We start from the raw sequence: 24,679 nt of genomic DNA, 5'->3' as shown, positions 1-24,679 counted from the left end.
TTCTGTTTTTTTTTTCTCATTCTGTCTGTCATAGTTGAAGTGTACCTATGATGAAAATTACAGGCCTCTCATCTTTTAGTGGGAGAACTTGCACAATTGGTGGCTGACTAAATACTTTTTTGCCCCACTGTATATGATGTGTTCCATATTTCATAAGTAGAAAATACAGGTTCTCTCTACTCTACAAACTAGACTATAATTGTCTGACTTTACAATATCTACAGATATTATAGTTGATGAGTAAGTAGTATTGTTAGCTCAATTTCTCCCCAAGTTTGGTCTCAAGTTTACTTTGACTTGCAGACAGTCACAGCTAATGTTCCCCAGCAGGGGGCACTACTACTGCACAAGTCTTGCAGCTGGGTCAAATCAACAATCACTTCTATGGAGAATATGGGGTTTTGCATCAATCCTCACCTCCGGATATTAAAACACTTCGTTAGCCGCCGGGAGAATACATTTGTGTATCCTAGGCCGGGAGAGGCAATCGAGGAGAGAAGTAAACTCCGTCCACCTTAAGGTGAGGTGAGGACAGACTTTGGTCTAATTGAGAATCTCCCAGAGAAATTCAGTTTCTAATTCAATGGATTGACGTGCCACCTTGTCCCGGGCCTGCTGTTTTCGACCCTCTCTCTCTACCGCACCTGCTGTCTCTAACTCTGAATGATCTGCTATGAAAAGCCAACTGGCATTTACTCCTGAGGAGCTGACCTGTTGCACTCTCTATAACAGCTGTGATTATTATTTGACCCTGCTGGTCATCTATGAGCGTTTGAACATCTTGGCCATGTACTGTTATACTCTCCACCCGGCACAGCCAGAAGAGGACTGGCCACCCCTCAGAGCCTGGTTCCACTCTAGGTTTCTTCCTAGGGAGTTTTTCCTAGCCACCATGCTTCTACATCTGCATTGCTTGCTGTTTGGGGTTTTAGGCTGGGTTTCTGTATAGCACTTTGTGACATCGGCTGACGTAAAAAGGGCTTTAGAAATAAATTTGATCGTTGTGGTCAATACATTTAAGTTCAAACAATCTAGGGATTGGTATGTCAACTGAAAATCAGGCTACCACAGGCCCCAGCAGCACATGACAGATTTTGAAATAGAATATTAACTATAAGAACATGTTCCTGATTGTTGAGACACTGAGCCTTGTGTTAGCTGTGGACATACAGCATAATGCCTCGACATGTCAACAGATACATTTACAGCATGACCTCAGTGAGATGCAGAACGCCAAAACTCAAACTTGGCTGTGCCTCATTTGTCTTTCCGGGCACCCTTAGAGCCCATGTGGAAGCTGGAGATGTGGTTTAGAGAGGACTATGTGGAGACTACACCACCACATACACTCAAAGGGAAATCAAACACTTTTATTAAAACAAATGCATTTAAAAAGAACATAATGGTCAAATGTACACAACGGCTACACAGCAAGGTTTAGGGTGACTTCCACCGACTGACAAATGCAACGAATCAACTTTCTCTACCATTGATGCACATGCCCCAAATTGTTTATTTAATGACAATTGATTTTAGAAAATACAAGGGCTGAACTCTGTTTTAACATCTTTGTGTTTGATGAAAACTTAGCCAGTGGAGATAATCATCATTGCAATTGAGCCTAGACCTAAAAGCATAGTCTAATAATATGATAAACAATATTAAAGCATACAATATTAAAACATGATGACCTTAGGGCTCTATTCAAGCTGTAAAGCTGAAGCATTACAGATTCTGCGATAGAAATGTAAAGGTCATTTCCAATTGAGCCGACATATGCAGCGTTTACCATGAATGAGGTCTCTGCTAAAGCAGGAACATTGCCTTTAAATTTGAATCACGCTGTTAAGATGAACTTCCGCGATGCGGATTGAATAGAGCCCTTAGGGTTGCATAATTCCAGTAACTTTCTCCAAATTCCCTCGGTTTTCCAGAAATCCTGGTCGGAAGATTCCTGCAATTAGAAGTGGATAAGCAGGAAATCTGGGAATCCTCTACCTGGGATTTCTGGAAAACCTGAGACTTTTGGGAAAGTTACCGTAATTTTGCAAGCCTATGTAGACTACTAGGCAATCTGAAATGACGGGGTTCCCTTGTCTCTTCCTCCAGGCGAGGTTATGTGTAGTAAAAGAAACATATACACCCAGAAATAACATAAAGTCGGATACAACAACTGTGTAACAAATGGCAATAACACTGTAACATAAATAGAAAAGTTAAAAAGTAACCCAAGGTAAACAATTGAGTTTCACTGTAGAAATCTTAAAGGTGGCGAAGTGAGGGGAGGGTCTAGGGCTATGGATGTCATGACGACAAAGGCAAACTCTACCAGCTGTAGTTCAGGGGGGTTATTGGGTGGTATTTGGGTTAGGAGGGCTGAAGGTAGAGGGGGGTTGGTTTAGGAGGGCAGTGGCAGTTCTTGTCTGGTCCATTATTTTCGTTTGCTCTTGGTGTCAGTGGTCTGGAACACGCTGGAGGCAGACATAAGGTTCTCGATGTACTGACCCAGAACCTGGTTCTCAGACTTCAACTTCAGGTTCTCCTCCTTCACCGCGTCCACACGCGACGACAGGTCTGACAACAACAATGATTTAAGGAATTGCAACAACTAACATTATTAACCGCTGCTTTCATCTGTCTGCAAACATCCAGCTGTCTCACCTTCTAGAGTGTGCTGAAGCTCCAACACCTGGTTTATAAGCCTAGTCTTTTCTTCCAGCTCAGCCTGATTCTCCATTTCACCTACAACACACACAACGCATTTCTATTACAAACATGTCCACAGGAAACAAATGCTGTTGACATCGCACATTTCACAGAAGTATGTGAAGCAAGCCTTAGGCTCTTACCATCCCCGTCGGAGCTCATGGCGAAGTACTCGTCTTCCTTTTTGGAATGCAGGGCTGCGACTTACAGGGTCACTGGAAGGGGACAAACATTTTGAAGGAATAGGATTTTAGGCAAGGGTCAATGGCCCCTGACTGACCTGTTCAACTCTTATGTATACTGAACAAAAATATAAAAACGCAATGATTTCAAAGATTTTACAGTTCATAAGGAAATCAGTCAATTGAAATAAATTCATTAGGCCCTAATCTATGGATTTCACATGACTGGGAATACAGATATGCATCTGTTGGTCACAGGTACCTTAAAAACAAGGTAGGGGCGTGGATCAGAAAACCAGTCAGTATCTGGTGTGACTACCATTTGCTTCATGCAGTACAACACACCCCCTTAAAATAGAGTTGATCAGGCTATTGATTGTAGCCTGTGGAAAGTTATCCCACTCCTCTTCATTGGTCGTGCGAAGTTGCTGGATATTGGCGGGAACTGGAACACGCTGTCGTACACGTCGATCCAGAGCATCCCAAACATGCTCAATGGGTGACATGTCTGAGTATGCAGGCCATGAAATAACTGACATTTTCAGCTTTCAGGAATTGTGTACAGATCGTTGAAACATGGGGCCGTGCATTATCATGCTGAAACATGAGGTGATGGCGGCAGATCAATGGCACGACAATGGCCCTCAGGATCTCGTCACGCATCTCTGTGCATTCAAATTTTACATCAAACACAATTGCATTTTTTGGCCATGGCTTATGCTTGCCCATACCATAATAACGCCACCCCCAACATGGGGCACTCTGTTCACAACGTTGACATGAGCAAACCCCTCACAATGCCATACACGCAGGTCTGCGGTTGCAATGGCGGTTGGACATAGTGCCAAATTCTCTAAAACAACGTTAAAGGCGGTTTATGGTAGAGAAATTAACATTCAATTCTCTGGCAACAGCTCTGGTGGACATTCCTGTAGTCAGCAATGCAAATTGCACACTCCCTCAAAACCTGTGGCATTGTGTTGTGTGACAAAACTGGACATTTTAGAGTGGCCTTTTATTGTACCCAGCACAAGGTGCACCTGTGTAATGATCATGCTGTATAATCAGCTTCTTGATATGCCACACCTGTCAGGTGGATGGATTATCTTGGCAGAGGAGAAATGCTCACTAACAGGGATGTAAACAAATTTGTGCGTTTGGAACATTTGAGCTCTTTTATTTCAGCTCATGAAACCAAACTATACATGTTGCATTTAGATTTTGTTAAGAAAAGTAGAGGTTTGTGACGTAGCGTCTGACTGTGTGGACTGATTAACAGTTTTACGACTGACTTGCTGTAAATTATTCAATACAATCAATGCAACGGTCTCTACTGGTAGACTTACATTTGTTAAGTCTACCAGTAGACTGCTCCATTCAATTTGCAGCCAAGTGGTACACTTCCATTGTGAATAAGTTAGTTTTTGGCTATATTTCATTTCAGCTACTTTAAAAAGGAGCAATCTGGAATTGCTACATCAGTTTTTGGACTTCTAAAATTAATGATATAGCTATACCCATTCATTCTTGGATGGTCAGTACTTAATCTGATCATTCCTTGCATAGCTCCGTCTGAATATGAGTGGTTACATTTCTCCAGACCAAGTTCAGCTTTTTAATAAAACAGTGGCGGGGTTCTGCTTTGTTTAAATCGTAATCTTTTTTTTTTACAGATACACTGGTTGACAAGATTATCACTCTAACCCTAGTTGAGCATAGATTTAGCATGCTATGTAATTTAACCAGCTAGCTAGCTAACGTTAGCTAAAAATAAAAATGGTCTGCCCGTAATCACAACCTAGAAACACTTGTCCACCCAAAATCTAACATTATTGTTATACACGTTGACTTACGAATCGGGTAGCCACCGGTAATGTTATAAATTATGTTATTCTACCAGTGTCCAGGCCAAAAAATTTGCACCTAAATTAGCAGACTGTTTAGCTAATCTTGCTAGCTATGCCGACAGAGGCCAGCTGGCGAAACAAACCCTGACCGGCCTGTCTTATTTGCTACCCAGAACAATACTTTCTACAAAGACATTAAAACAACACAAGTCGAAATTGACAGATAATATTAAAATGACTTACCCTCAAAGACAAAAAAAAACAAATATGCAATGTTGTGCTGAAATGGGAAAACGTCAGAAAAAATGTCAGCAATCCTGCCAGCAGCTGTTCAAGGTAATTTAGGTGTCAAGCGCCTCTTCGTGAGATGTTCCTCGTGTGTCCGCTAGAGGGGTGTAAGACTGATTATTGTATCCAGAGCCATAATTTACCTACAGGAGATACTAACGTATTTATGACATTGATTGTGGACATTATTGCGAGCTCCTTTGAAACAATGTTGCAGCTGGTCAATGACATCGCATTTTGTTGTAGACAGTTTTAAGACAAGTAAAAGCGTGGTCAAAAGCTTTTTTTAAGATTTCTATTTTATTTTGGAGTTGCACAGGGGTATACCACAAAACAGAAATGCAACCACCATAGCATTTTCTCCATATTTATTCCTAATGCTTTTGCATCATAGAAACCATTTGGAGAATGGAGACTATGGATGCTTCTCAGCACAGACAAGCAGAGTAAGTTAATGTAGCTATTCATTACAGATTCTCCAGTACTTTTGTATACTTTTTAGCCAATAGTTCTGAAAATTGCCTACTACGTCACATTTGAGCAGATATGTGCACCATGTCATTGCTCTCTCTCTGCTGTGTCCACTGAGCTGTTGGGCCCGCTCTGCAACCTCATTGGAGAACGCTGGACAGGCGTCGTCTAGCTGTCACCTGTGAGAGCAAAATTATGATAGAATACTGTTATTGCATCAAATGGTTGTTTTATGGCATAGAATAGGGTTCTTAGAACACTCATATGTGTGTTGTCTCCTGAGTTGGGCCTCTGGGGCTTAATGCTGACAGTGGATTTACCAGGCCTTTGGTGATAAAACCTAAAGACCGCATTCCATAGCATGAGTTGGTGTTTGTTTACTGGGAGGTACCAGGGTTGAGATGGCTCGGGTATGGATAATTATGAGAGGACAAAAGCTGAAGAACATACGCACATCCAGGTACCTTCCACAGGTGCTGGAGTTGTAGACAAACTCATGGAAAACAGAAAGGAAAACGCTGCACACTGTAGCTCATGCTCCTAGGTTATATTTATTTATAATAACGTTTCGACCCTAAGGTCTTCATCAGGCATCCATATCCCAGGTCGGGGTGGAAGGTCCTATATATAGTGGCAGTACTCAGTTACATCACTTCCTGAAACAACAGGTAAACAATGTATAACAGTTTCACAATACCACAATTCAGTGTATCAAAATATATTATCATACACAGGGAATGTGATCCATATTTACAGGAATATACATAAAAAACAAATCCTAATTGAATATTCTAAATACATTTTGACATAAAAACAGTTTCAAGTCAAACTCCTCATTAAGGCCAAGAGACAGTGTTCAGCCTGTGGATCCAGGATGATTCCCTTTGAAGAAGTTCTCTCTCAATGTCCCCTCCGTGACATCTTGACCATTTCTATTCCAATGTATCTCAGAGAACTAATAGGATGTCCAGCTTGTGCAAAATGAGCAGAAACCGGATTTTTTGTCTCACCTGTCCGTATATTGCTGCGTTCTTCACTGATCCGTGTCTTAAGGCTTCTACAGTGAGGGAAAAAAGTATTTGATCCCCTGCTGATTTTGTACGTTTGTCCACTGACAAAGAAATGATCAGTCTATAATTTTAATGGTAGGTTTATTTGAACAGTGAGAGACAGAATAACAACAAAAAAATCCAGAAAAACGCATGTCAAAAATGTTATAAATTGAATTGCATTGAATTGCAATCAAGTGTATTGATGACGTCGTCCCCACAGTGACAGTACGTACATACCCAAACCAGACACCATGGATTACAGGCAACATCCGCACTGAGCTAAAAGCTAGGAGCTGCCACTTTCTAGGAGCGGGACAATAACCCGGAAACTTCTAAGAAATCCCGCTATGCCCTCCGACGAACCATCAAACAGGCAAAGCTTCAATACAGGACTAAGATCAAATTGTACTACACCGGCTCTGATGCTCGTCGGATGTGGCAGGGCTTGCAAACCATTACAGATTACAAAGAGAAGCACAGCCGAGAGCTGCCCAGTGACACGAGCCTACCAGACGAGCTAAACTACTTCTATGCTCGCTTCGAGGCAAATAACACAGAAACATGCATGACAGCACCAGCTAATCCGGAAGACTGTGTGATCACGCTCTCCGCAGCCGATGTGAGTAAGACCTTTAAACAGGTCAACATTCACAAGGCCGCAGGGCCAGACCGATTACCAGGACGTGTACTGCGAGCTTGCGCTGACCAACTGGCAAGTGTCTTCACTGACATTTTCAACCTCTCCCTGTCCGAGTCTGTAATACCAGCATGTTTTAAGCAGACCACCATAGTGCCTGTCCCCAAGAACACCAAGGTAACCTGCCTAAATGACTACCGACCCATAGCACTCACATCTGTAGCCATGAAGTGCTTTGAAAGGCTGGTCATGGCTCACATCAACACAATTATCCCAGAAACCCTAGACCCACTCCAATTTGCATACCGCCCCAACAGATCCACAGATGATGCAGTCTCTATTGCACTCCACACTGCCCTTTCCCACCTGGACAAAAGGAACACCTATGTAAGAATGCTATTCATTGACTACAGCTCAGTGTTCAACACCATAGTGCCCTCAAAGCTCATCAATAAGCTAAGGACCCTGGGACTAAACACCTCCCTCTGCAACTGGATCCTGGACTTCCTGACGGGCCGCCACCAGGTGTTAAGGGCACACACACACATCTGAGCACACACACATCTGCCACGCTGATCCTCAACACAGGGGCCCCTCAGGGGTGTGTGCTCAGTCCCCTCCTGTACTCCCTGTTCACTTATGACTGCACTGCCAGGCATGACTCCAACACCATCATTAAGTTTGGCAATGACACAACAGTGGTAGGCCTGATCACCGACAACGACGAGACAGCCTATAGGGAGGAGGTCAGAGACCTGGCCGTGTGGTGCCAGGACAACAACCTCTCCCTCAACGTGATCAAGACAAAGGAGATGATTGTGGACTACAGGAAAAAGAGGACCAAGCATGCCCCCCATTCTCATCGACGGGGCCGCAGTGAAGCAGGTTGAGAGCTTCAAGTTCCTTGGTGTCCACATCACCAACAAACTAACATGGTCCAAGCACACCAAGACAGTTGTGAAGAGGGCACGACAAAACCTATTCCCCCTCAGGAGACTTGGCATGGGTCCTCAGATCCTCAAAAGGTTCTACAGCTGCACCATCGAGAGCATCCTGACTGGTTGCATCACTGCCTGGTATTGCAACTGCTCGGCCTCTGACCGCAAGGCACTACAGAGGGTACTGCGAACGGCTCGGTACATCAATGGGGCCAAGCTTCCTGCCATCCAGGACCTCTATGCCAGGCGGTGTCAGAGGAAGGCCCTAAAAATTGTCAAAGACTCATGCCACCCTAGTCATAGACTTCTCTATGCTACCGCACGGCATGCGGTACCGGAGCGCCAAGTCTAGGTCCAAGAGGCTTCTAAACATCTTCTACCCCCCAAGCCATGAGACTCCTTAACACCCAATCAAATGGCTACCCAGACTATTTGCATTGCGCCCCCCCCCCCTCTTTTACACCACTGCTACTCTCTGTTGTTATCACCTATTCATAGTCACTTTAATAACTCTACCTACATGTACATATTATCTCAACTAACCGGTGCCCCCGCACATTGACTCTGTACCGGTACCCACCTGTATAGTCTCGCTATTGTAATTTTACTGCTGCTCTTTAATAACTTGTTACTTTTATTCCTTATCCATATATTTTTTTAAACTAATAATTTTAGAGTTCTTACTGTGCCCGGAATGTTCTCTCAAACTCTGGTGGTCCAGTGACAAATGGGCGGCATGACCTCGTGTGTCATTCTCGCCAGCCACACCCCTCTCGCCAGGTATCCTGAGGAACATGTGCCAACAACACTTCAATCTTATGAACTCAACATTATATTTACACAAGGGTACATGGTTCTGTTCCCATAAGCATTGTCATAGATATCCGTGTAGTCTGCCATATGGCAATGCTAAGTCTCACTTGAAAAAAGAAAGGCGATCCGCACACTCTAGGAGCTCAAATGCTAAAATATGTATGTCCAACGTTTCGACAGACAAGCTATCTTCATCTTACCCTGATGAAGACAGAAGTGTTCCACTCCGCTAGCCAGCACCTCGCCTAAATAGGTGTGCGTTTCTTTCACCTCTTGATAACGCTAAGTCTCACTCATGAAGGCCTGAAGGTAGTTTGTTTACCCATTTGTAAGGCAGAAAACAAAGTCACAGCAGCCAGCAGGAGGGGTATTTCTGTAGTCATGATTTTGTTAATAACTCCAGGTTGGTTTGCATAACTTCCTTAGGGAAAGTCAAATTACACCTATTGTCCACAAGTATGTTCCTGTATTATGAATAACCCAGAGCCGAGTTTCTAAAACGCGCCCACAGTTGTTAGTTGTTATGGAAGCCCACTCTTCGGGCGAGTGAGGCAGCAGTAGCGACACAAGAATGGCCCGCTGGACGACACCATGAATTCAAATGCTGTGTTTTTAAATAAAGTATTAAATTGGATTGTAACGCAAAGAAGTCACGTGCGTCAATACGCATTCAACAATTGTTGACGTGCTTTAAATTTTGTCGTGTGCCATACAGAATTAGTGAGACTTCAACCATAGGCCAACTCTTTATCACACAATTGTTACTTTTAGAAAATAGATTTTTATTTATAGTTAGTGTGCTGATACAGTAGCTTAACGTTGTTTTAAGGGAATATCGGAAGCAACGTCTTAATCTGATATGCACGCCCCCACCCTCAACCATCCCCATTGGTTCCTGCATGAACTCACCCCATTTTCAAAAATCTTGCCACGCGAAAAGCTAGCTATTCACTGGTGCAAGTGGGAACACTTCAGGCTGAAGAGTAAGTTTCACACATCCCCATACACTAGCACACAGTGTCGCCCTCACCTACTGTGTACCGGAGTCCTCCTATGACTAGCTAGCTAGCACACAGTGTCCTTCGCTCATGCCTGCATAACACCTGCCCTCACCGTCGTTAAGAGAACTGCTGGAAAACAGTGACCGCAACAGGTGGGGGCGAAGGACACTGTCTACCGGTTGCCCCCGCCAGCTACTCTGGTACACAGCAGATGGGAGGCGGCACTGCGTGTGTTACAGGTCCCAGTTTTGGGACTGGTGCAGTAGATAATAGTTCCTGTAACACAGGATAAATGATGAAACAGGAGAACATAGCTTCTCTTTCAAAGGTTCTCTCAATTATCTTATTCAACATTCTCTTAAGTGCAAATCATCTTTTTCTTTCTTTTGTTTTTCTTTAGTGTATTTAAGTCTCATAAATCCCTGACTTATTACTTCAATACACATATCAAACATATACATTTACACCTAAGAAATATTGAACTCCAATCCATTTCACATCCTCATTCTTTACATGTTACCCCAAAAACATGTATTCTTAATCACCTGTTTAGGTTATAATTATGTATTTGACTGTTGCCCACTATAGCCCCATGGGTGACTAAAACATGAAAGCCTTTAAAGACTGGTGTAAGTCATTAGAAGTTACTTTATACCCATGCTCAAAATATATTCACCCAGTGTAAGAAGGGCTAATAGAAAGACAAGACTATTGCAAATTACATTAATGCTAATTATTAGAAAATGATTGAACAAGTTAGCACTATGCTAACCGAAGCTAGCAACCAACTGACCAGAGCTAGCAAACAGCTAACCGGAGCTAGCAACTTTTCTAACATTTACAGTACAACAATTACAAAGTTCTTAAACATCACAGCTACAACATTACATTCTCTAAACCTTAAGGATAATGTTAGGCGTGTCCTTTTCCAAATGGGTTCCCTCTAGATCAAAGGAATGCACCGCCATCATTTCATTTCGCAATCGACATGCGTTTTCTGTCTAATACAATTAACGTTACTATGTTATTCAAAACCATTACATTCACTTCAATAGGCAAGTTACAAAACTATATTGTGGTATTCGGTGTATTTTTTAACTTTACTGACCTGTAACACAGGATAAATGATGAAACAGGAGAACATGGCTTTTCTTTCAAAGTGCAGGGTTGCATATAGTCCCAGTGCGAAGGAAACGCGTCTTACTGCCCCCTACTGGACAACAGTAGTATAAATGCATCGCAATGGCAAGACCGTACACTTTGTGTGCGTCACACGTGCTAACTAGCAAGTGACACCTAGTGCTAGCTAGCTCGTTAGCTGTGTACCGGAGTCCTTATCTCCTACCTGCCGTCGCTAAAGAATTGCGGAAAATAGTGCCCCACAGGTGGGGCGAAAGACACCGTTGTTGCCATCGCCTTCTCTGTGGGGTTTATCGGCAGTTGGCATCCAATGTTATGGTACCTACTGTACTGGAGCGCCCCCACCTCCCGCCTGTCCTAGCTATAAAAGTGTAAAGAGGGGTTCCTGCAGATGCAGGAATGCCCTAAATTGCAGGCCGCAATTGCATCCTTCTTGCGTGTTGACACAATTCCTAGCTGCTGGCACCTGAGGAATTGAAGAGTTGAACCATAGGGTGCGTGCGTTAAGCAAAAGTTGTCAGCTTATCCTAGAAATGTCACTCTGTGATTTGGATCAGAACAGCAAACAAAACAAAGGGTGCATTTATCAAATACAGTGACAATAATCAGCCTGGTCTCATAGACTAGATGTAACATGGAAAATGAAAATCCGAGACACTCAAATTAGTATGATATGCTACCTTTAGTATGGTTACATAATACAGAAGGTTAATTAAGGCAACAACAAAAGGAGGTTGGATGGGTTGGCGTATAAAGTGAACATCTTGCAACCCAAGGTTGCTTGTTCGAATCTCTTCACAGACAATTTTAGCTAATTTGCAACTACTTGGCCACCTAGATAACATTAGCCACAATTGTAATTTGTAACATTTCATACGAATTGTAATTTGTAACATATCATACTCAATGAATGATGGACATTCACAAATGTAATACCATACCAAACGTAACATATCGTACTGATTTTAGCATTGCGGACTTTCGTTTACTATGTTATGTCAACCCCTGAGTCCAGGTTGCAATAATGCATGGCTTGTAGACTCAAATGTGTAGTTCTATTGAGCCAATTTGGAGCAATGGAGACTCTTGAACTCCAGTGAACAATTCTAATGAGTGTGTGTGTCCAGTCCCTTTTGATGAGGACGACCAGCTTCACTGGTTCTGTACAGTCACGTTTCCTCCTTCGATCGCTTTGAAGGAAACTTTACACAAGGAGAAAATAATGGGAAGGGCAAGTTCTTCTTTTTCAATGGCAGGCATGACAGAAAAGCATACACAGTACATTCAAGTGTGAAAAGTCTTAAAAACCCTTCTTTAATCAGTCTCCTCCCCTTCATCTACACTGATTGAAGTTGATTTAACATCAACTTCAGTGACATCACTAAGGGATCACAGCTTTCACCTGGTCAGTCTATGTCATGGAAAGAGCAGGTGTTCCTAATGTTTTGTACAGTCAGTGTACATCATGCATATTTAGACAGTGAAGTACTCCAGCATTTGGGATTTGAGATCAAATGTTTGATATGAGGCGACAGACTGTCACCTTTTATTTGAGGGTATTTTCATACATATCTGTTTTACCATTTAGAAATGAAAGCACTTAATGTATCAGTTTTAACAAGGTAACAAAAGTAGGGTGAATTTACAGATATATCCAACATATTAGCCCAACAAATGACACATTTCCTAAACCACTGAAAAAGGACACATATTTTCAGTTTGGTAAACTGGGACACCATTATTATAGTCCTAATTATTTTATTTATTTAACTAGGCAAGTCAGTTAAGAACAAAATAAATGCCTTGTTCAGGGGAAGAACAACACATTTTTACCTTGTCAGCTCAGGGATTTGATCCAGCAACCTCTTGCATACTGGCCCAATGCTCTAACCACTAGCTTACCTACAGCCCCAAACTATACCCCAATGATAATTCAATTCACACTGTGGTGTATATTATCATCTTAAAGATTTCAGAAAATGTATAATGTGTTGGATAATGTGTTGGAGCTAATGTGTTGGATAGATATCGGAAGAGGTTACAGAAGACGGAAATGTAAACGGTGTCCCACTTTTTCTGAATTCACCCTACTATAGTTCTGTTTGGTGCCATTGTACTCTGGAATACACATGTCAATTAATCAGTGGTATTAGAAGAGCCAGAGCCCTGCCTTAAGTACAGCGGGTCCCTAATGTAAATTGGATCTCTTCTCTCAATTAGAAAATACTATAAGACTGTCTTACTTTAGCTGCTCCATGTTGACCCACTTCAGCTACTCCATGCTGTTCTACTTTAGCTGCTCCATGCTTTCCCACTTCAGCTGCTCCATGCTGTCCCACTTTAGCTGCTCCATGCTGTCCCACTTTAGCTACTCCATGCTGTCCCACTTTAGCTACTCCATGCTGTCCCACTTTAGCTACTCCATGCTGTCCCACTTTAGCTACTCCATGCTGTCCCACTTTAGCTGCTCCATGCTGTCCCTCTTTAGCTGTTCCATGTTGTCCTACTTCAGCTACTCCATGCTGTTCTACTTGAGCTGCTCCATGTTGTTCTACTTTAGCTACTCCATGCTGTCCCACTTTAGCTACTCCATGCTGTTCTACTTGAGCTGCTCCATGTTGTTCTACTTTAGCTACTCCATGCTGTCCCACTTTAGCTGCTCCATGCTGTTCTACTTTAGCTACTCCATGCTGTCCCACTTTAGCTGCTCCATGTTGTTCTACTTTAGCTACTCCATGCTGTCCCACTTTAGCTGCTCCATGTTGTTCTACTTTAGCTACTCCATGCTGTCCCACTTTAGCTGCTCCATGCTGTTCTACTTTAGTTGCTCCATGTTGTTCTACTTTAGCTAGTTATGGTTGGTAAAGCAAAAAAATTGCATTATTTATGACAGTTTTATAACCTTAACTTCGAAACAGAAAAAAAGCTGTCACTGATCTTACCATGTGCTTACCGGCGAGCTTCCTGTTTAAAGCTTGCTTTAACCCACGAAATGATGTGACACCAATGAAGTGATGTGATTTTGATCATGTGGTTTCTCTGCAACGGTCTAATAAGAAATAAACTCGTCATGATTAAGCTGTCCCAGTTTATATGACGTCACACTTTTTAAGAATTCACCCTGTGTTCAAATACATGAAGTTATTCATGTAATTAATTGACCTTTGTTGACAATAGTTGAGTGGTCACAGGGTATTTAAAAACGCTTCTTAGCATTTGCACACGAAGGACAACGTCACGGGAGAAGGAAGTACAATGATGTCTATTTGTGTCCGGCAGAGAAGGGGTTAACCTCTACGGGATCGGTGTCCCTCCACCAGGACAGTTGAGCTAACGTGCGCTAATGTGATTAGCATGACGTTGTAAGTAACAACAACATTTCCCAGGACATAGACATGTCTTATATGGACAGAAAGCTTAAATTCTTGTTAATCTAACTGCACTGTCCAATTTACAGTAGCTATTACAGTGAAAAAATACAATTTTATTGTTTGAGGAAAGTGCACAACAAACTTTTCACGGCAACTGGTTTGATACATTCACCTCTGAAGGTAAATAATGTACTTACATACAGTAATCTTGCTCTGATTTGTCATCCTGAGGGTCCCAGAGATAAAATGTAGCATAGTTTTGTTTGATAAAATTAATTCTTAAATTCAAATGTAGGAAATGGGTTCTAAAGTTTCAACCCCTGCTGTTTCTGTTACCGGCAGTTAGATTTGGGAATGTCATTTTAGGCAAAAATTGGGGAAAAAAGGGTCCGATCCTTATTATACCAGCGCAGGGTCGTTGTTCTGGGCATGCTGCAGTTGGCCTGTGTGGCGTTGTGTGCGGGTTCATTGACTTGTTCTTTCATGCAAAAACACCAACCTCAGTGAAACTCGAGCACCTCTGTGGACTGGTTTGGTGAACAATATGAGTGTTCTTTCATCTAAACAATTTAAATGATTTGTCAAATATAGAGTACAACACTTGACTTGTTTACTTTTGTGGTGACTCTTTGCTTCCCAAAGGAAAAACACAGTATTGGTAAGTGATCAAGGTGGCATTGGCTTGAGGCTACAATTGTCTGACTGAATGCCAAAGGTGACACAATGTTCAATCATCTAATAACATGGTTTGACCCTCGCCAGGTTTATCCTGCCTTAGTGTGCCCCTGTGTTTCCATGGTGATGGTGTCAGGCTAGGCATGCCTAACGTTGACCAATGGCGAGAATGACAACGAGGTGTTCCACCATCACAACAACCCTGAAGTGGTAATACCATGACCCTAACAGCTCCCACAAATGATCAACACAACAATAGTTTAACTCGCACTTCTCTTTAACTCCCCCATCCCACAGATAAAAGAACATGTCGACCTGAAATGACATACACTGCGTTGAAATGTTCAGGATGCTTTATTGCAAGGTTACACATAACATTTGTAATGTAATCCATAAACCATTGCAAGGCTTTACTCCCTTGTTTTGTTCCCAGTAGTTCTTTCCTGAAGTGATCAGTCTCGTTAAAATAAACGGTGTCTTTCTCAAACAGATACCTTTGTATCAAATAGGCCAAATAAAATGAACAGAAAAAAAATAATTGATTAACCTGAAATGACAAATTAACTACACAGAGCACTAACAGAACACATAAAAATATATATTTAAAGCAGTGAAGACCACATGTAAGCAAAACAAGAGTGCAAGGCAATTGATAAAGCCTACCATTTTTCCCCCCTTGCCTAGTTCTATAGACCAAACTAAGGGCAACAGGTCGGAGAGAGTGAAAATCTTTTAATTGAACTGTATCCTGAGAAAAGGCTATCTAAGCCCACAGTACTTTAGCGCAGCTAATTGTTGTGTTTTCCTAGCCACTGTGCTTCTACACCTGCATTGCTTGCTGTTTGGGGTTTTAGGCTGGGTTTCTGTACAGCACTTTGTGACATCAGCTGATGTAAGAAGGGCTTTATAAATCAATTTGATTGATTGTGTTGACATAATGTGGGGTGGCATCTGTGCTCTACTGGCTAAAAACTGTAATTATACGACAAGACTTCCTGGTAATCTGACATACAGTACATAAACACCAACCGTCTTCATTAGAGGGTAATTATACGACAAGACTTCCTGGTAATCTGACATACAGTACATAAACACCAACCGTCTTCATTAGAGGGTAATTTCACTGGTGGGGTTTCTTTGCAACTGTCCCATGTTCAAAGAAGCAGGTCTATTAGCTAAGGTTCAACGGCAACAATACAGGTGATCAATCTCCTCACCACTACTTTTGACACATTTTACAGGCTTGTTGTAAAGATAAAGATACCCCGGCATCGATAGCAGTTGTCATCATTTCTTTGCCAAAGCAGATTATGAAGAGGGAATGATGACGAGTCTTGCCCCACATTATCACTGAACTCATCAGGCGGAGTGGTTAGTGCAGCATCACACCGTGCTGCACTCACAGTACTGAACATTTATCTGATGTTATACCACACATATTTCTCACAAACACACGTAAAACATTGCACCACAGAACCAGCTGTGATCCAAACGCACAAAGCAATGGTGACGGTAGTGAAGGCATTTGGGATGACATCATAGGGTAGAAAACATGTTACAGTTAGAAAAGATTTAAGATACATGGTATTTTTTGTATATTGTAATAGTTGTTTTATAGACATTACTTATGCAAGACATGCTACAGAAGATCATAACTTTGCTTAAGAAAACTGTTGTATATTGTGGGACTTGCGTAGGGGCACAATTATAAACCCGATGGATGGGTATTTTGGTACAGAAACACCCGAGTGATGTGTACTGATATTGCCTGCTGTATACTATGAGGTGTGTGTGTGTGTGTAAATTGAATATGTTGTACATCAATCTGGCCAACAGTTTTCTAGCTCAAACACAGTTCAGTGGAACCAGTCAACAAGATTCACTTCAGACAAGTTCCTTTTTATCCTTAGCTTTCCCATGTCACTGAGATGTTTACCATATGATGACAGTGCTAACACCGTCAGGACTACCTCCTAACACAGAATGTGTGTGTGGTAACACACGGTCAAGGTGGAGCACAGGAGGTGAGTGAAATGTGTGTTGACAAAGACTGAGGGCATCTGAACTCTTGTAATATGATGACATCACCCCATCTCTCAGGTGACCAAACATCCACTTAAATAATAAAAAGGTGCTTAACTGTTGGGGGGGGAATCTACCCTGATATTGGAAGTAGAGGAATCTACCCTGATTCCTATATCTCCCCACAACCTTCCTCTCTCGCTCCCCCCAATGCTCTCTCTCAGCACATACAGGCCCAGCTCGCCTTCTCGCCCTCGTCCCTTCCCCTCGTCAGGGTCACCGTGTCCCCCCCGGGTGGCTGGCTCAGTATCAGTGGCTTCTGGGACTTCAGCTTGTGGGCTACCGTCATGAAAATGGCCTCCACGTGATCACTGTTTCCCCGGGTACCATGGCTACCGTCACCATGGCCGTCGCTGCTGGGGTTCTTGGCAGATGTCTCGAACAAGGGCATGGAGTGGGCGTCAGCAAACTGCTGGGCCAAGTCTGTGCCCACCTGGACAGAGTTCTGCAGGTCACACTTGTTCCCAACCAGGATCCTCGGGACTTCCTGGCCCAGGGCGTGCTGCTTACACTCCTCGATCCAGGCCGGGAGGCTGCGGAAGCTGGCGGCGCTGGTCACGTCGTACACGAACACCACAGCATGCACGTTGCGGTAGTAGTGCTGCACCATGCTCTTACGGAAACGCTCCTGACCCGCCGTGTCCCATAGCTGGACCTGGAAGGGAAAAGAGAGGGAGGGGAAAGAGTCAAATAAACACACTCTGAACAGCTTCTTTATTGAATGTTGTCAGTCTCCAAGGAACTGAAATACAGTACCTAGATAGACCTTATATTCACTGTGAGTTTGCCAGAGGATGAACTGAACTGTAATATGTATGATTCTGCAGAGGGCAGTCAGCGCACCAGACAGATTGCTTTCTCTTCTGCCACTGCCCTTGAGATGATCAAAGACAAGAGACGTTTGAAATTGATTCCACAACAACTCCAACGTGGATGAGGTAGACTGCATTTACATGTCAATTGTTTCCAGGTTGTGCTGTTTTGTAACAACCCAAACAATAATTTCACTTGTTTTATGTAATCTATCTATTCACCTTGATGTTCTCGCCGTCAATCTCGATAAGTTTCTCCCGAAAGTCCACCCCGATCGTGGCCTCGGTTTTCTCCGGAAACTTGCCCGCACAGAATTGGTAGGTGAGGCAGGTCTTGCCCACACCGGAGTCCCCAATCACGATGATCTTGAAAATCCGCGTCCGTGGTGGCGGAAGATGAGACGAGACAGTGAGCGAACTAGTGAATTCCGTCGACGACTCCACACTTGCCATATTAATTGGTTATTGATTATCGAGGATATGCTAGCAAACTACAGTAGCTGCCTAGCTAACGTTAACCCACAGAGCTGTTATGGCTTGCAAAACCGCGCCTTCGCCAATGCTAGCTGGATGGGCTGTCAAAATGAGACAAGCAATCTCGCCCAATACAAATGGAATTGGACATTCGTGACAAATCTGTAACCTCCAAATATAAACATGTGCATTAGTTTTGTACTAACACTCTCAGGTTGCTAGCTTAAGCATCCTTCTAACTCCTTCCCCACATTTGAAGCCACGTACAACGTTGACAGACAACCCAACTCTCGCGAGAGGTAACCAAGAACATGAAAGACGCTATGGATTGGATCAGATTCGACACGAGGGTCGTTGCTTCCAACTTCAGTTCGTGTCCCAGCTCCACACCTAGCCCAGTCAAAACACTCAAATAACCATTACATGGGAATATCACAGAAGTGAACTACAGTACTAAATCTCTTCCAAATACAATTTGAATGAAATATGAATAGGTATTCAGATGTTTGATAATATCTCGAACGTGTGTCAGCACTTTAAAATCCTGTTAATGTTTCAGAAAGTGGCTTTTAACCTTTACCTAAAACAAACAAGGGTTAGTGGTGCGCCTTACCAAAGTCCACTTCAGTAGTGAAAAAAGGCATCAACATGTCCGTGAGTACTCATTCCCTCCTATTACAATTTGTTAAAATGTTGTAGGTGACAACATTATCTTTATTGTCATGACTGTTTAAAGTTCGCACATTTCCGCTCTGTCCTGCTCGTTTTATTGAAGTTAAGCTGCAGTGCCTTTTTGAGCCATGTAAACGTGTGTTTGTAACATTCTTATCTATAGACAGTCAGTAACCAACTAGACATATTCATGTACAGCGTACAGTACTTCATATAAACTTTCATGTCCCAGTTGATTGATGATTTCTTTGCATAACATGAGGCATGGTATTACACTTGTAATAACTCTATGGCCCACAGGATCCTATAACTATGGAACTAGAGCCCTCTCCCCCAGGGTTGGAGGCTGAGTATCGAACCATCTTTACCGCAGGCTCCCTGGTCTTCCTACAGGAACTGGTCTCAACATTTGATGAAGAGGTTGACAAGGTAGGTCACAAAGCACTAATACATTGTTCCATACATTGTTCTAAATATATTTGTTTTCTCTAGGCCTACTTGTTGACAAATATACAGTATATCAACCTCGTCTAATACAGTATGTGTCTTTCTGTCATATAAGATCCTGAGGCTTAGAATCTCCAGGAAGACCCACCTGGACCTGTCAGGTGACCTGCCAGGGTTCTGTGAGGTCACAGCCCCCGTAAGAAGCGACCCTACCTGGAGGGTCCGTCCAGTCCCCCAGAGGCTGCAGAGGAGACATGTGGATGTGGGGGACCTGGCCCCCTGTGACACCCAGCGCTTCATTCAGGCCCTCAGCTCCCCTGCACAGGGCCTACAGGTATACAATGGGGCCTGCAGGTAAAGGATATTCAGGGGTCGATTTAGCCAATTAGCCTTGTTTGAGACATTGTTGAATGTAACATACAAGTAACATTGTTGAATGCAGAAACAGTCATGTATGAACCCAGTCTAGAATGTTGCTACAAGGCAAGGGATGTTGGATATAAGGATGCTTTGATATAAAAGTTAAAAGACGTATAAATCAGGTGATTCTGGATCTGTTGGTGGGCCGAGCATTCCAGAAAAGCCCTCTTCACTATGTAGACGACTGTTGTTTTTCTCTTGCAGATTGATTTTGATGATGGAAACTGCCCGACGTACCACAACCAGATAAAAGGCATTTATAATGTTTACCGGGCGGTGCATAATCAATTTCCCAGTGAGTTTATATCCACTCTATTACCCATTACTCACGGTTGGCTCAGTCCAGGGCAGGAAGCGTTTTGTTGGCACACATCATCTGAATCTAAACGTATCTAGATACAGTCTATCTTGATTGTTTAACTGGACTTTATAACATCTTATATTTTAATCACAAACCCTGCATTAGTCTACTTTATAACTTTCTACCATGTTTAAGTAGATCTACAGATCAGAATATTGTATGAAGACCTGCATTATTATTAATGTATACGCCCAACTATTACTGTCCTCCAACAGATGCCCCCAAGATATCCCAGGCTCCTGTTCTGATGCTCCGCCCTAGAGCCTGGAACATGGTGGAACACAACATGATGGTATTGAGTTCCAACTTCAACACTCTGATGTCCAAATTCATCTCAATACCTCACTTTACATGCATACAACGTCTGGATTGGCTGAAAGTGTAGAGCCATCCATATGATCATGTTATGTCTACAACCATCATCAGGGGTGCATCTTTGGTTTTAGAAGTGGGGGAGGACATTTTATATATATATATATGTGTGTATATATAAAAACAGAAAAACACTCAGAAAGCCTACCCGATCGCTCGGAAGCATCCGCATGGTCTTAAAGCACACCGTTGCCCCTTTTGTATCACATTCCAATGACATGCCCCACCCCCCCATTCCCAGTGAAAGTTGACCCCTGACCATCACCTTATTTTTGTGTGGATGATATTTCAGCAGCGCTGATGCATTTGTGTGTATGCAGGTTAAAGGCAAAGAGGTGCCAGGGCCGCTGTGTGACTTCGGCTTCCTCATGTTCCACTGTGGCAAGCTGTTGTTTGACAGCGAGAGTGGGCCATTTTTCTACCTCTCCAAAGTAAGGCTATGGTAGATAGCTGTGCTGTTATTGGCTGTTAGAATAGCAAATAGGATTGACACGATCTGGTATAAAAATTTTAAAAAACTCTCCACTACTCTCTCTTTTCCTCACCACCATCGCTGCATGTTAGGTCGAGAGCTACCTGGAGGCGAGACTTTGGAACAACATATTCCTCTGGACAGAGCAGAAGGTTTGTAGCATGCCAACATGGTAAAGGTGTGAAACGCTTTAGAACAGCATGCTTGCTATTTGATTGCTTCTCTGATATACAGTAAATTACTGATCATAAGTAACATTGAATGCAAGTGTGTGTGTGTGTGTGTGTGTGTGTGTGTGTGTGTGTTGTATCCTCTAGCTGGGCCTGCCTGTGGGCAGCATAAAGGCAACCGTGCTGATAGAGAACGTGCTGTCAGCATTTGAGATGGAGGAGATTCTGTATGAGCTTAAGGATCACTCCGCTGGACTCAACTGTGGGATCTGGGATTACTCCGCCTCCTTTGTCAACAAGTTCGGTGAGTGACTTCAATCACTCAGTCATATCCTGTCTTTTCCATGGAAACTAAGGGTTTTTATGGGTCTACAAAATGTATCTGTTCTGTTAATGTTGGAGAAGACAGCTTTCAACTTTCAACCATGTTGTTTTTTGGATTGGGACTATTCTGGCCCAAACAGCTCAGTTTAACCTTATTATAAAACTGATTGCAGCAACTGTCTAAACATGGGTAATCCCTGGGTATATCTTGATACATCACTGGACTACTAGTTTACAAAAGGTCATCTAATGGTCATATTATTGTCTGCCAGGTCACCGAGGGGCCTTCCTGCTCCCTGACCGCAGTAAGTATGTCAACATGGAGAAGCTGTTCTTGCGGAGCTACATGGACCTGCTGGTCCAGATATGTCACCGTAGAGGAGCACTGGCTACTGGGGGTATGGCAGCCCTGCTGCTGCCTCAGGACAGGGACAGTGCCCCCTATAGAGCAGCCTTGGCCAACGTCACCAGGCAAGGACCTATTCTACACAGTCATCTATACGTCATCTGATATATCTACTTAAAGTACAGTACCAGTCAAAAGTTTGGGCACACCTACTCCTTCCATAGGTTTTCTTTATTTTTACTATTTTCTACATTGTAGAATAATAGTGAAATCATCAAAACAACAAAAAAAAAGTGTTAAACATATCAAAATATATATATTCTTCAAAGTAGCCACCCTTTGCCTTGATGACAGCTTTGCACACTCTTGGCATTCTCTCAACCATCTTCATGAGGTAGCCACCTGGAATGCATTTCAATTAATGTGTGCCTTGTTAAAAGTTAATTTGTGGAATTTCTTTGTTTCTTAATGTGTTTCAGCCAATCAGTTGTGTTGTGACAAGGTAGGGGTGGTATACAGAAGATAGCACTATTTGGTAAAAGACCAAGTCCATATTATGGCAAGAACAGCTAAAATAAGCAAAGAGAAACGACAGTCCATCATTACTTTAAGACATGAAGGTCTGTCAATCTGGAAAATTTCAATGACTTTGAAAGTTTCTTCAAGTGCAGTCGCAAAAACCATCAAGCGCTATGATGAAACTGGCTCTTATGAGGACTGCCACAGGTAAGGAAGACCCAGAGTTGCTGCAGAGGATAAGTTAGTTACCAACCTCAGAAATGGCAGCCCAAATAAATTCTTCAGAGTTCAAGTAACGGACACATCTCAACATCAACTGTTCAGAGACTGCGTGAATCAGGCCTTCATGGTCAAATTTCTGCAAAGAACCACTACTAAAGGACACCAATAATAAGAAGAGACTTGCTTGGGCCAAGAAACACGAGCAATGGACATTAGACCGGTGGAAATCTGTCCTTTGGTCTGATGAGTCCAAATTGTAGATTTTTGGTTCCAACCGCCTTGTCTTTGTGAGACGCAGAGTAGGTGAACGGATGACATCCGCGTGTGTGGTTCCCACCGTGAAGCATGGATGAGGTGAGGGGGTGCTTTTCTGTTGACACTTTCAGTGATTTATTTAGAATTCAAGGTACACTTAACCAGCATGGCTACCACATTATTCTGCAGCGATAGCCATCCCATCTAGTTTGCGCTTTGTAGGATTATCAGTTGTTTTTCAACAGGACAATGACCCAACACACCTCCAGGCTGTGTAAGGGTTATTTCACCAAGAAGGAGAGTGATGGAGTGCTGCATCAGATGACCTGACCTCACCCGAATTGAGATGGTTTGGGATGAGTTGGACCGCAGAGTGGAGGAAAAGCAGCCAACAAGTTCTCAGCATATGTGGGAACTCCTTCAAGGCTGTTGGAAAAGCATTCCAGGTGAAACTGGTTGAGAGAATGCCAAGAGTGTGCAAAGCTGTCATCAATGCAAAGGGTGGCTACTTTGAAGAGTATAAAATATACTTTTTTGGTTACTACATGATTCCAAATGTTTTTTTCATAGTTTTGATGTCTTCACTATTATTCTGCAAGGTTGAAAATAGTAAAAATAAAGAAAAACCCTTGAATGAGTAGGCGTGTCCTAACTTCTGACTGGTACTGTATCAATTTATTGCTTATTTGATCCTGATCTGTCCTGTGTTTTTGGTCATGTTACACAACAGCAGTGACGACTGATTGCTCGATTATGATTTCACTGGGCTCCAATTGCACCATTCAGCTCTAAATTTGTTTCTCCCTTTCTCATATTTCAGACTGAAGTTACTGGAGATCAAAGCTGGTGTTGATGGCTTCATGGTGTATGATCTGGGCTTGATAGAGCCCATGCAGAAAGTAAGTCCTTGATGTAGGAATTGTTGAGCTATACCTTTCAAGGAACTGCTATCTTCTCAGTAAGCATTTCACTGTTAGTCTACACCTGTTGTTTACGAAGAAGGTGACAAATAACATTGGATTTGTCACTCTCCCCACCTTTCTGTGTCACTCTCTTCTCAGCTCTTCCAGCTGCATTCTCAGGGTGACAACCAGATGCACCAGCTTAGAGATGACCTCACGGTTACCCCCGACGACCTGCTCTGTATGCCAGCGGTCAGTTCCTCAATAACGTTGTGCTACTGTATATTTATACTACACTATGCATCTCTCTGGAATACCATTCCACATCTTGTGTACTGAACTGCTATAAACGTTCTTCTAGGGTGGAGTAACCCTGTACGGCTTGAAGTATAACATCGCTGTAGGAATCCTGTTCATAGATGCTTGGCTCAAAGGTGAGAATTCAAGAGTATGCATCATAATGAACCAGCATCCTTAATGGAGGTTTGGGATGGATATGTGATTGAGTAATGTTGATGTAATGCTCCATGGGTCTCCCCTAGGCAAAGGTCACTTCTTCTACAGGGGACAGGTGGAGGATTCTGCAACTGCAGAAATCTCCAGATCCCAGGTAGGTTCACTTTAGTTTAGGTCATCCTGTGCCGCACTTCCCATTGCAAAAACGTGAGAGTCCAGGGTCCATTTCATGAGATGTCTGTGTGGTGTTTT

At 42.8% G+C, this 24,679-nt stretch overlaps 3 protein-coding genes across 7 annotated transcripts in view; 1 reads left to right on the top strand and 2 right to left on the bottom strand.

The window, feature by feature from the left end:
• The window catches only part of ugl (ureidoglycolate lyase), a 46,487-nt gene that overhangs the window by 20,319 nt on the left and 1,489 nt on the right, over positions 1-24,679 (top strand). For 3 of the 5 annotated variants that reach the window (XM_045723906.1, XM_045723905.1, XM_045723907.1), the window contains 12 exons: positions 19,462-19,590; positions 19,724-19,942; positions 20,233-20,323; positions 20,605-20,681; positions 21,082-21,192; positions 21,326-21,385; positions 21,551-21,707; positions 22,000-22,198; positions 23,890-23,968; positions 24,131-24,223; positions 24,333-24,405; positions 24,514-24,581. In XM_045723906.1, coding sequence (XP_045579862.1) covers positions 19,462-19,590; positions 19,724-19,942; positions 20,233-20,323; positions 20,605-20,681; positions 21,082-21,192; positions 21,326-21,385; positions 21,551-21,707; positions 22,000-22,198; positions 23,890-23,968; positions 24,131-24,223; positions 24,333-24,405; positions 24,514-24,581 — 1,356 coding nt within the window. Of the gene's footprint in view, positions 1-18,050; positions 18,142-18,855; positions 19,144-19,461; positions 19,591-19,723; positions 19,943-20,232; positions 20,324-20,604; positions 20,682-21,081; positions 21,193-21,325; positions 21,386-21,550; positions 21,708-21,999; positions 22,199-23,889; positions 23,969-24,130; positions 24,224-24,332; positions 24,406-24,513; positions 24,582-24,679 lie in introns of those variants that run through there. The other 2 variants (XM_014212338.2, XM_014212337.2) reach the window with 2 other exon arrangements.
• LOC106611775 (short coiled-coil protein B) lies at positions 1,356-5,121 on the bottom strand. The gene is made up of 4 exons (XM_014212334.2): positions 4,979-5,121; positions 2,850-2,921; positions 2,662-2,742; positions 1,356-2,574 (listed from the first exon to the last, which is right to left on the bottom strand). The coding sequence occupies exons 2-4, from the start codon at positions 2,866-2,868 to the stop codon at positions 2,432-2,434; spliced, it is 243 nt and encodes an 80-aa protein (XP_014067809.1). The 5' UTR covers positions 2,869-2,921; positions 4,979-5,121; the 3' UTR covers positions 1,356-2,431.
• rab33ba (RAB33B, member RAS oncogene family a) lies at positions 15,457-18,762 on the bottom strand. Its single transcript, XM_014212339.2, has 2 exons — positions 18,238-18,762; positions 15,457-17,858 (listed from the first exon to the last, which is right to left on the bottom strand). Exons 1-2 carry the CDS (start codon positions 18,466-18,468, stop codon positions 17,364-17,366), a joined length of 726 nt encoding a protein of 241 aa, XP_014067814.1. The 5' UTR covers positions 18,469-18,762; the 3' UTR covers positions 15,457-17,363.

The sequence above is a fragment of the Salmo salar genome, chromosome ssa09 (assembly GCF_905237065.1).
Source record: "Salmo salar chromosome ssa09, Ssal_v3.1, whole genome shotgun sequence".
Lineage (NCBI taxonomy): Eukaryota > Metazoa > Chordata > Actinopteri > Salmoniformes > Salmonidae > Salmo > Salmo salar.
The sequence above is the reverse complement of the archived record's forward strand: the minus strand, read 5'-3'. Positions and strand labels throughout refer to the sequence as shown.

Excerpts from the sequence above, each read along its gene's own strand:
- LOC106611775 (XM_014212334.2), bottom strand. Across the intron at positions 2,575-2,661 it reads GCTTCAGCACACTCTAGAAG|ACCTGTCGTCGCGTGTGGAC; the intron begins GTGAGACAGCTG and ends TGTTGTTGTCAG.
- rab33ba (XM_014212339.2), bottom strand. The coding sequence starts at position 18,468 with ATGGCAAGTGTGGAGTCGTCGACGGAATTCACTAGTTCGCTCACTGTC. Across the intron at positions 17,859-18,237 it reads TTGACGGCGAGAACATCAAG|GTCCAGCTATGGGACACGGC; the intron begins GTGAATAGATAG and ends TTTCCCTTCCAG.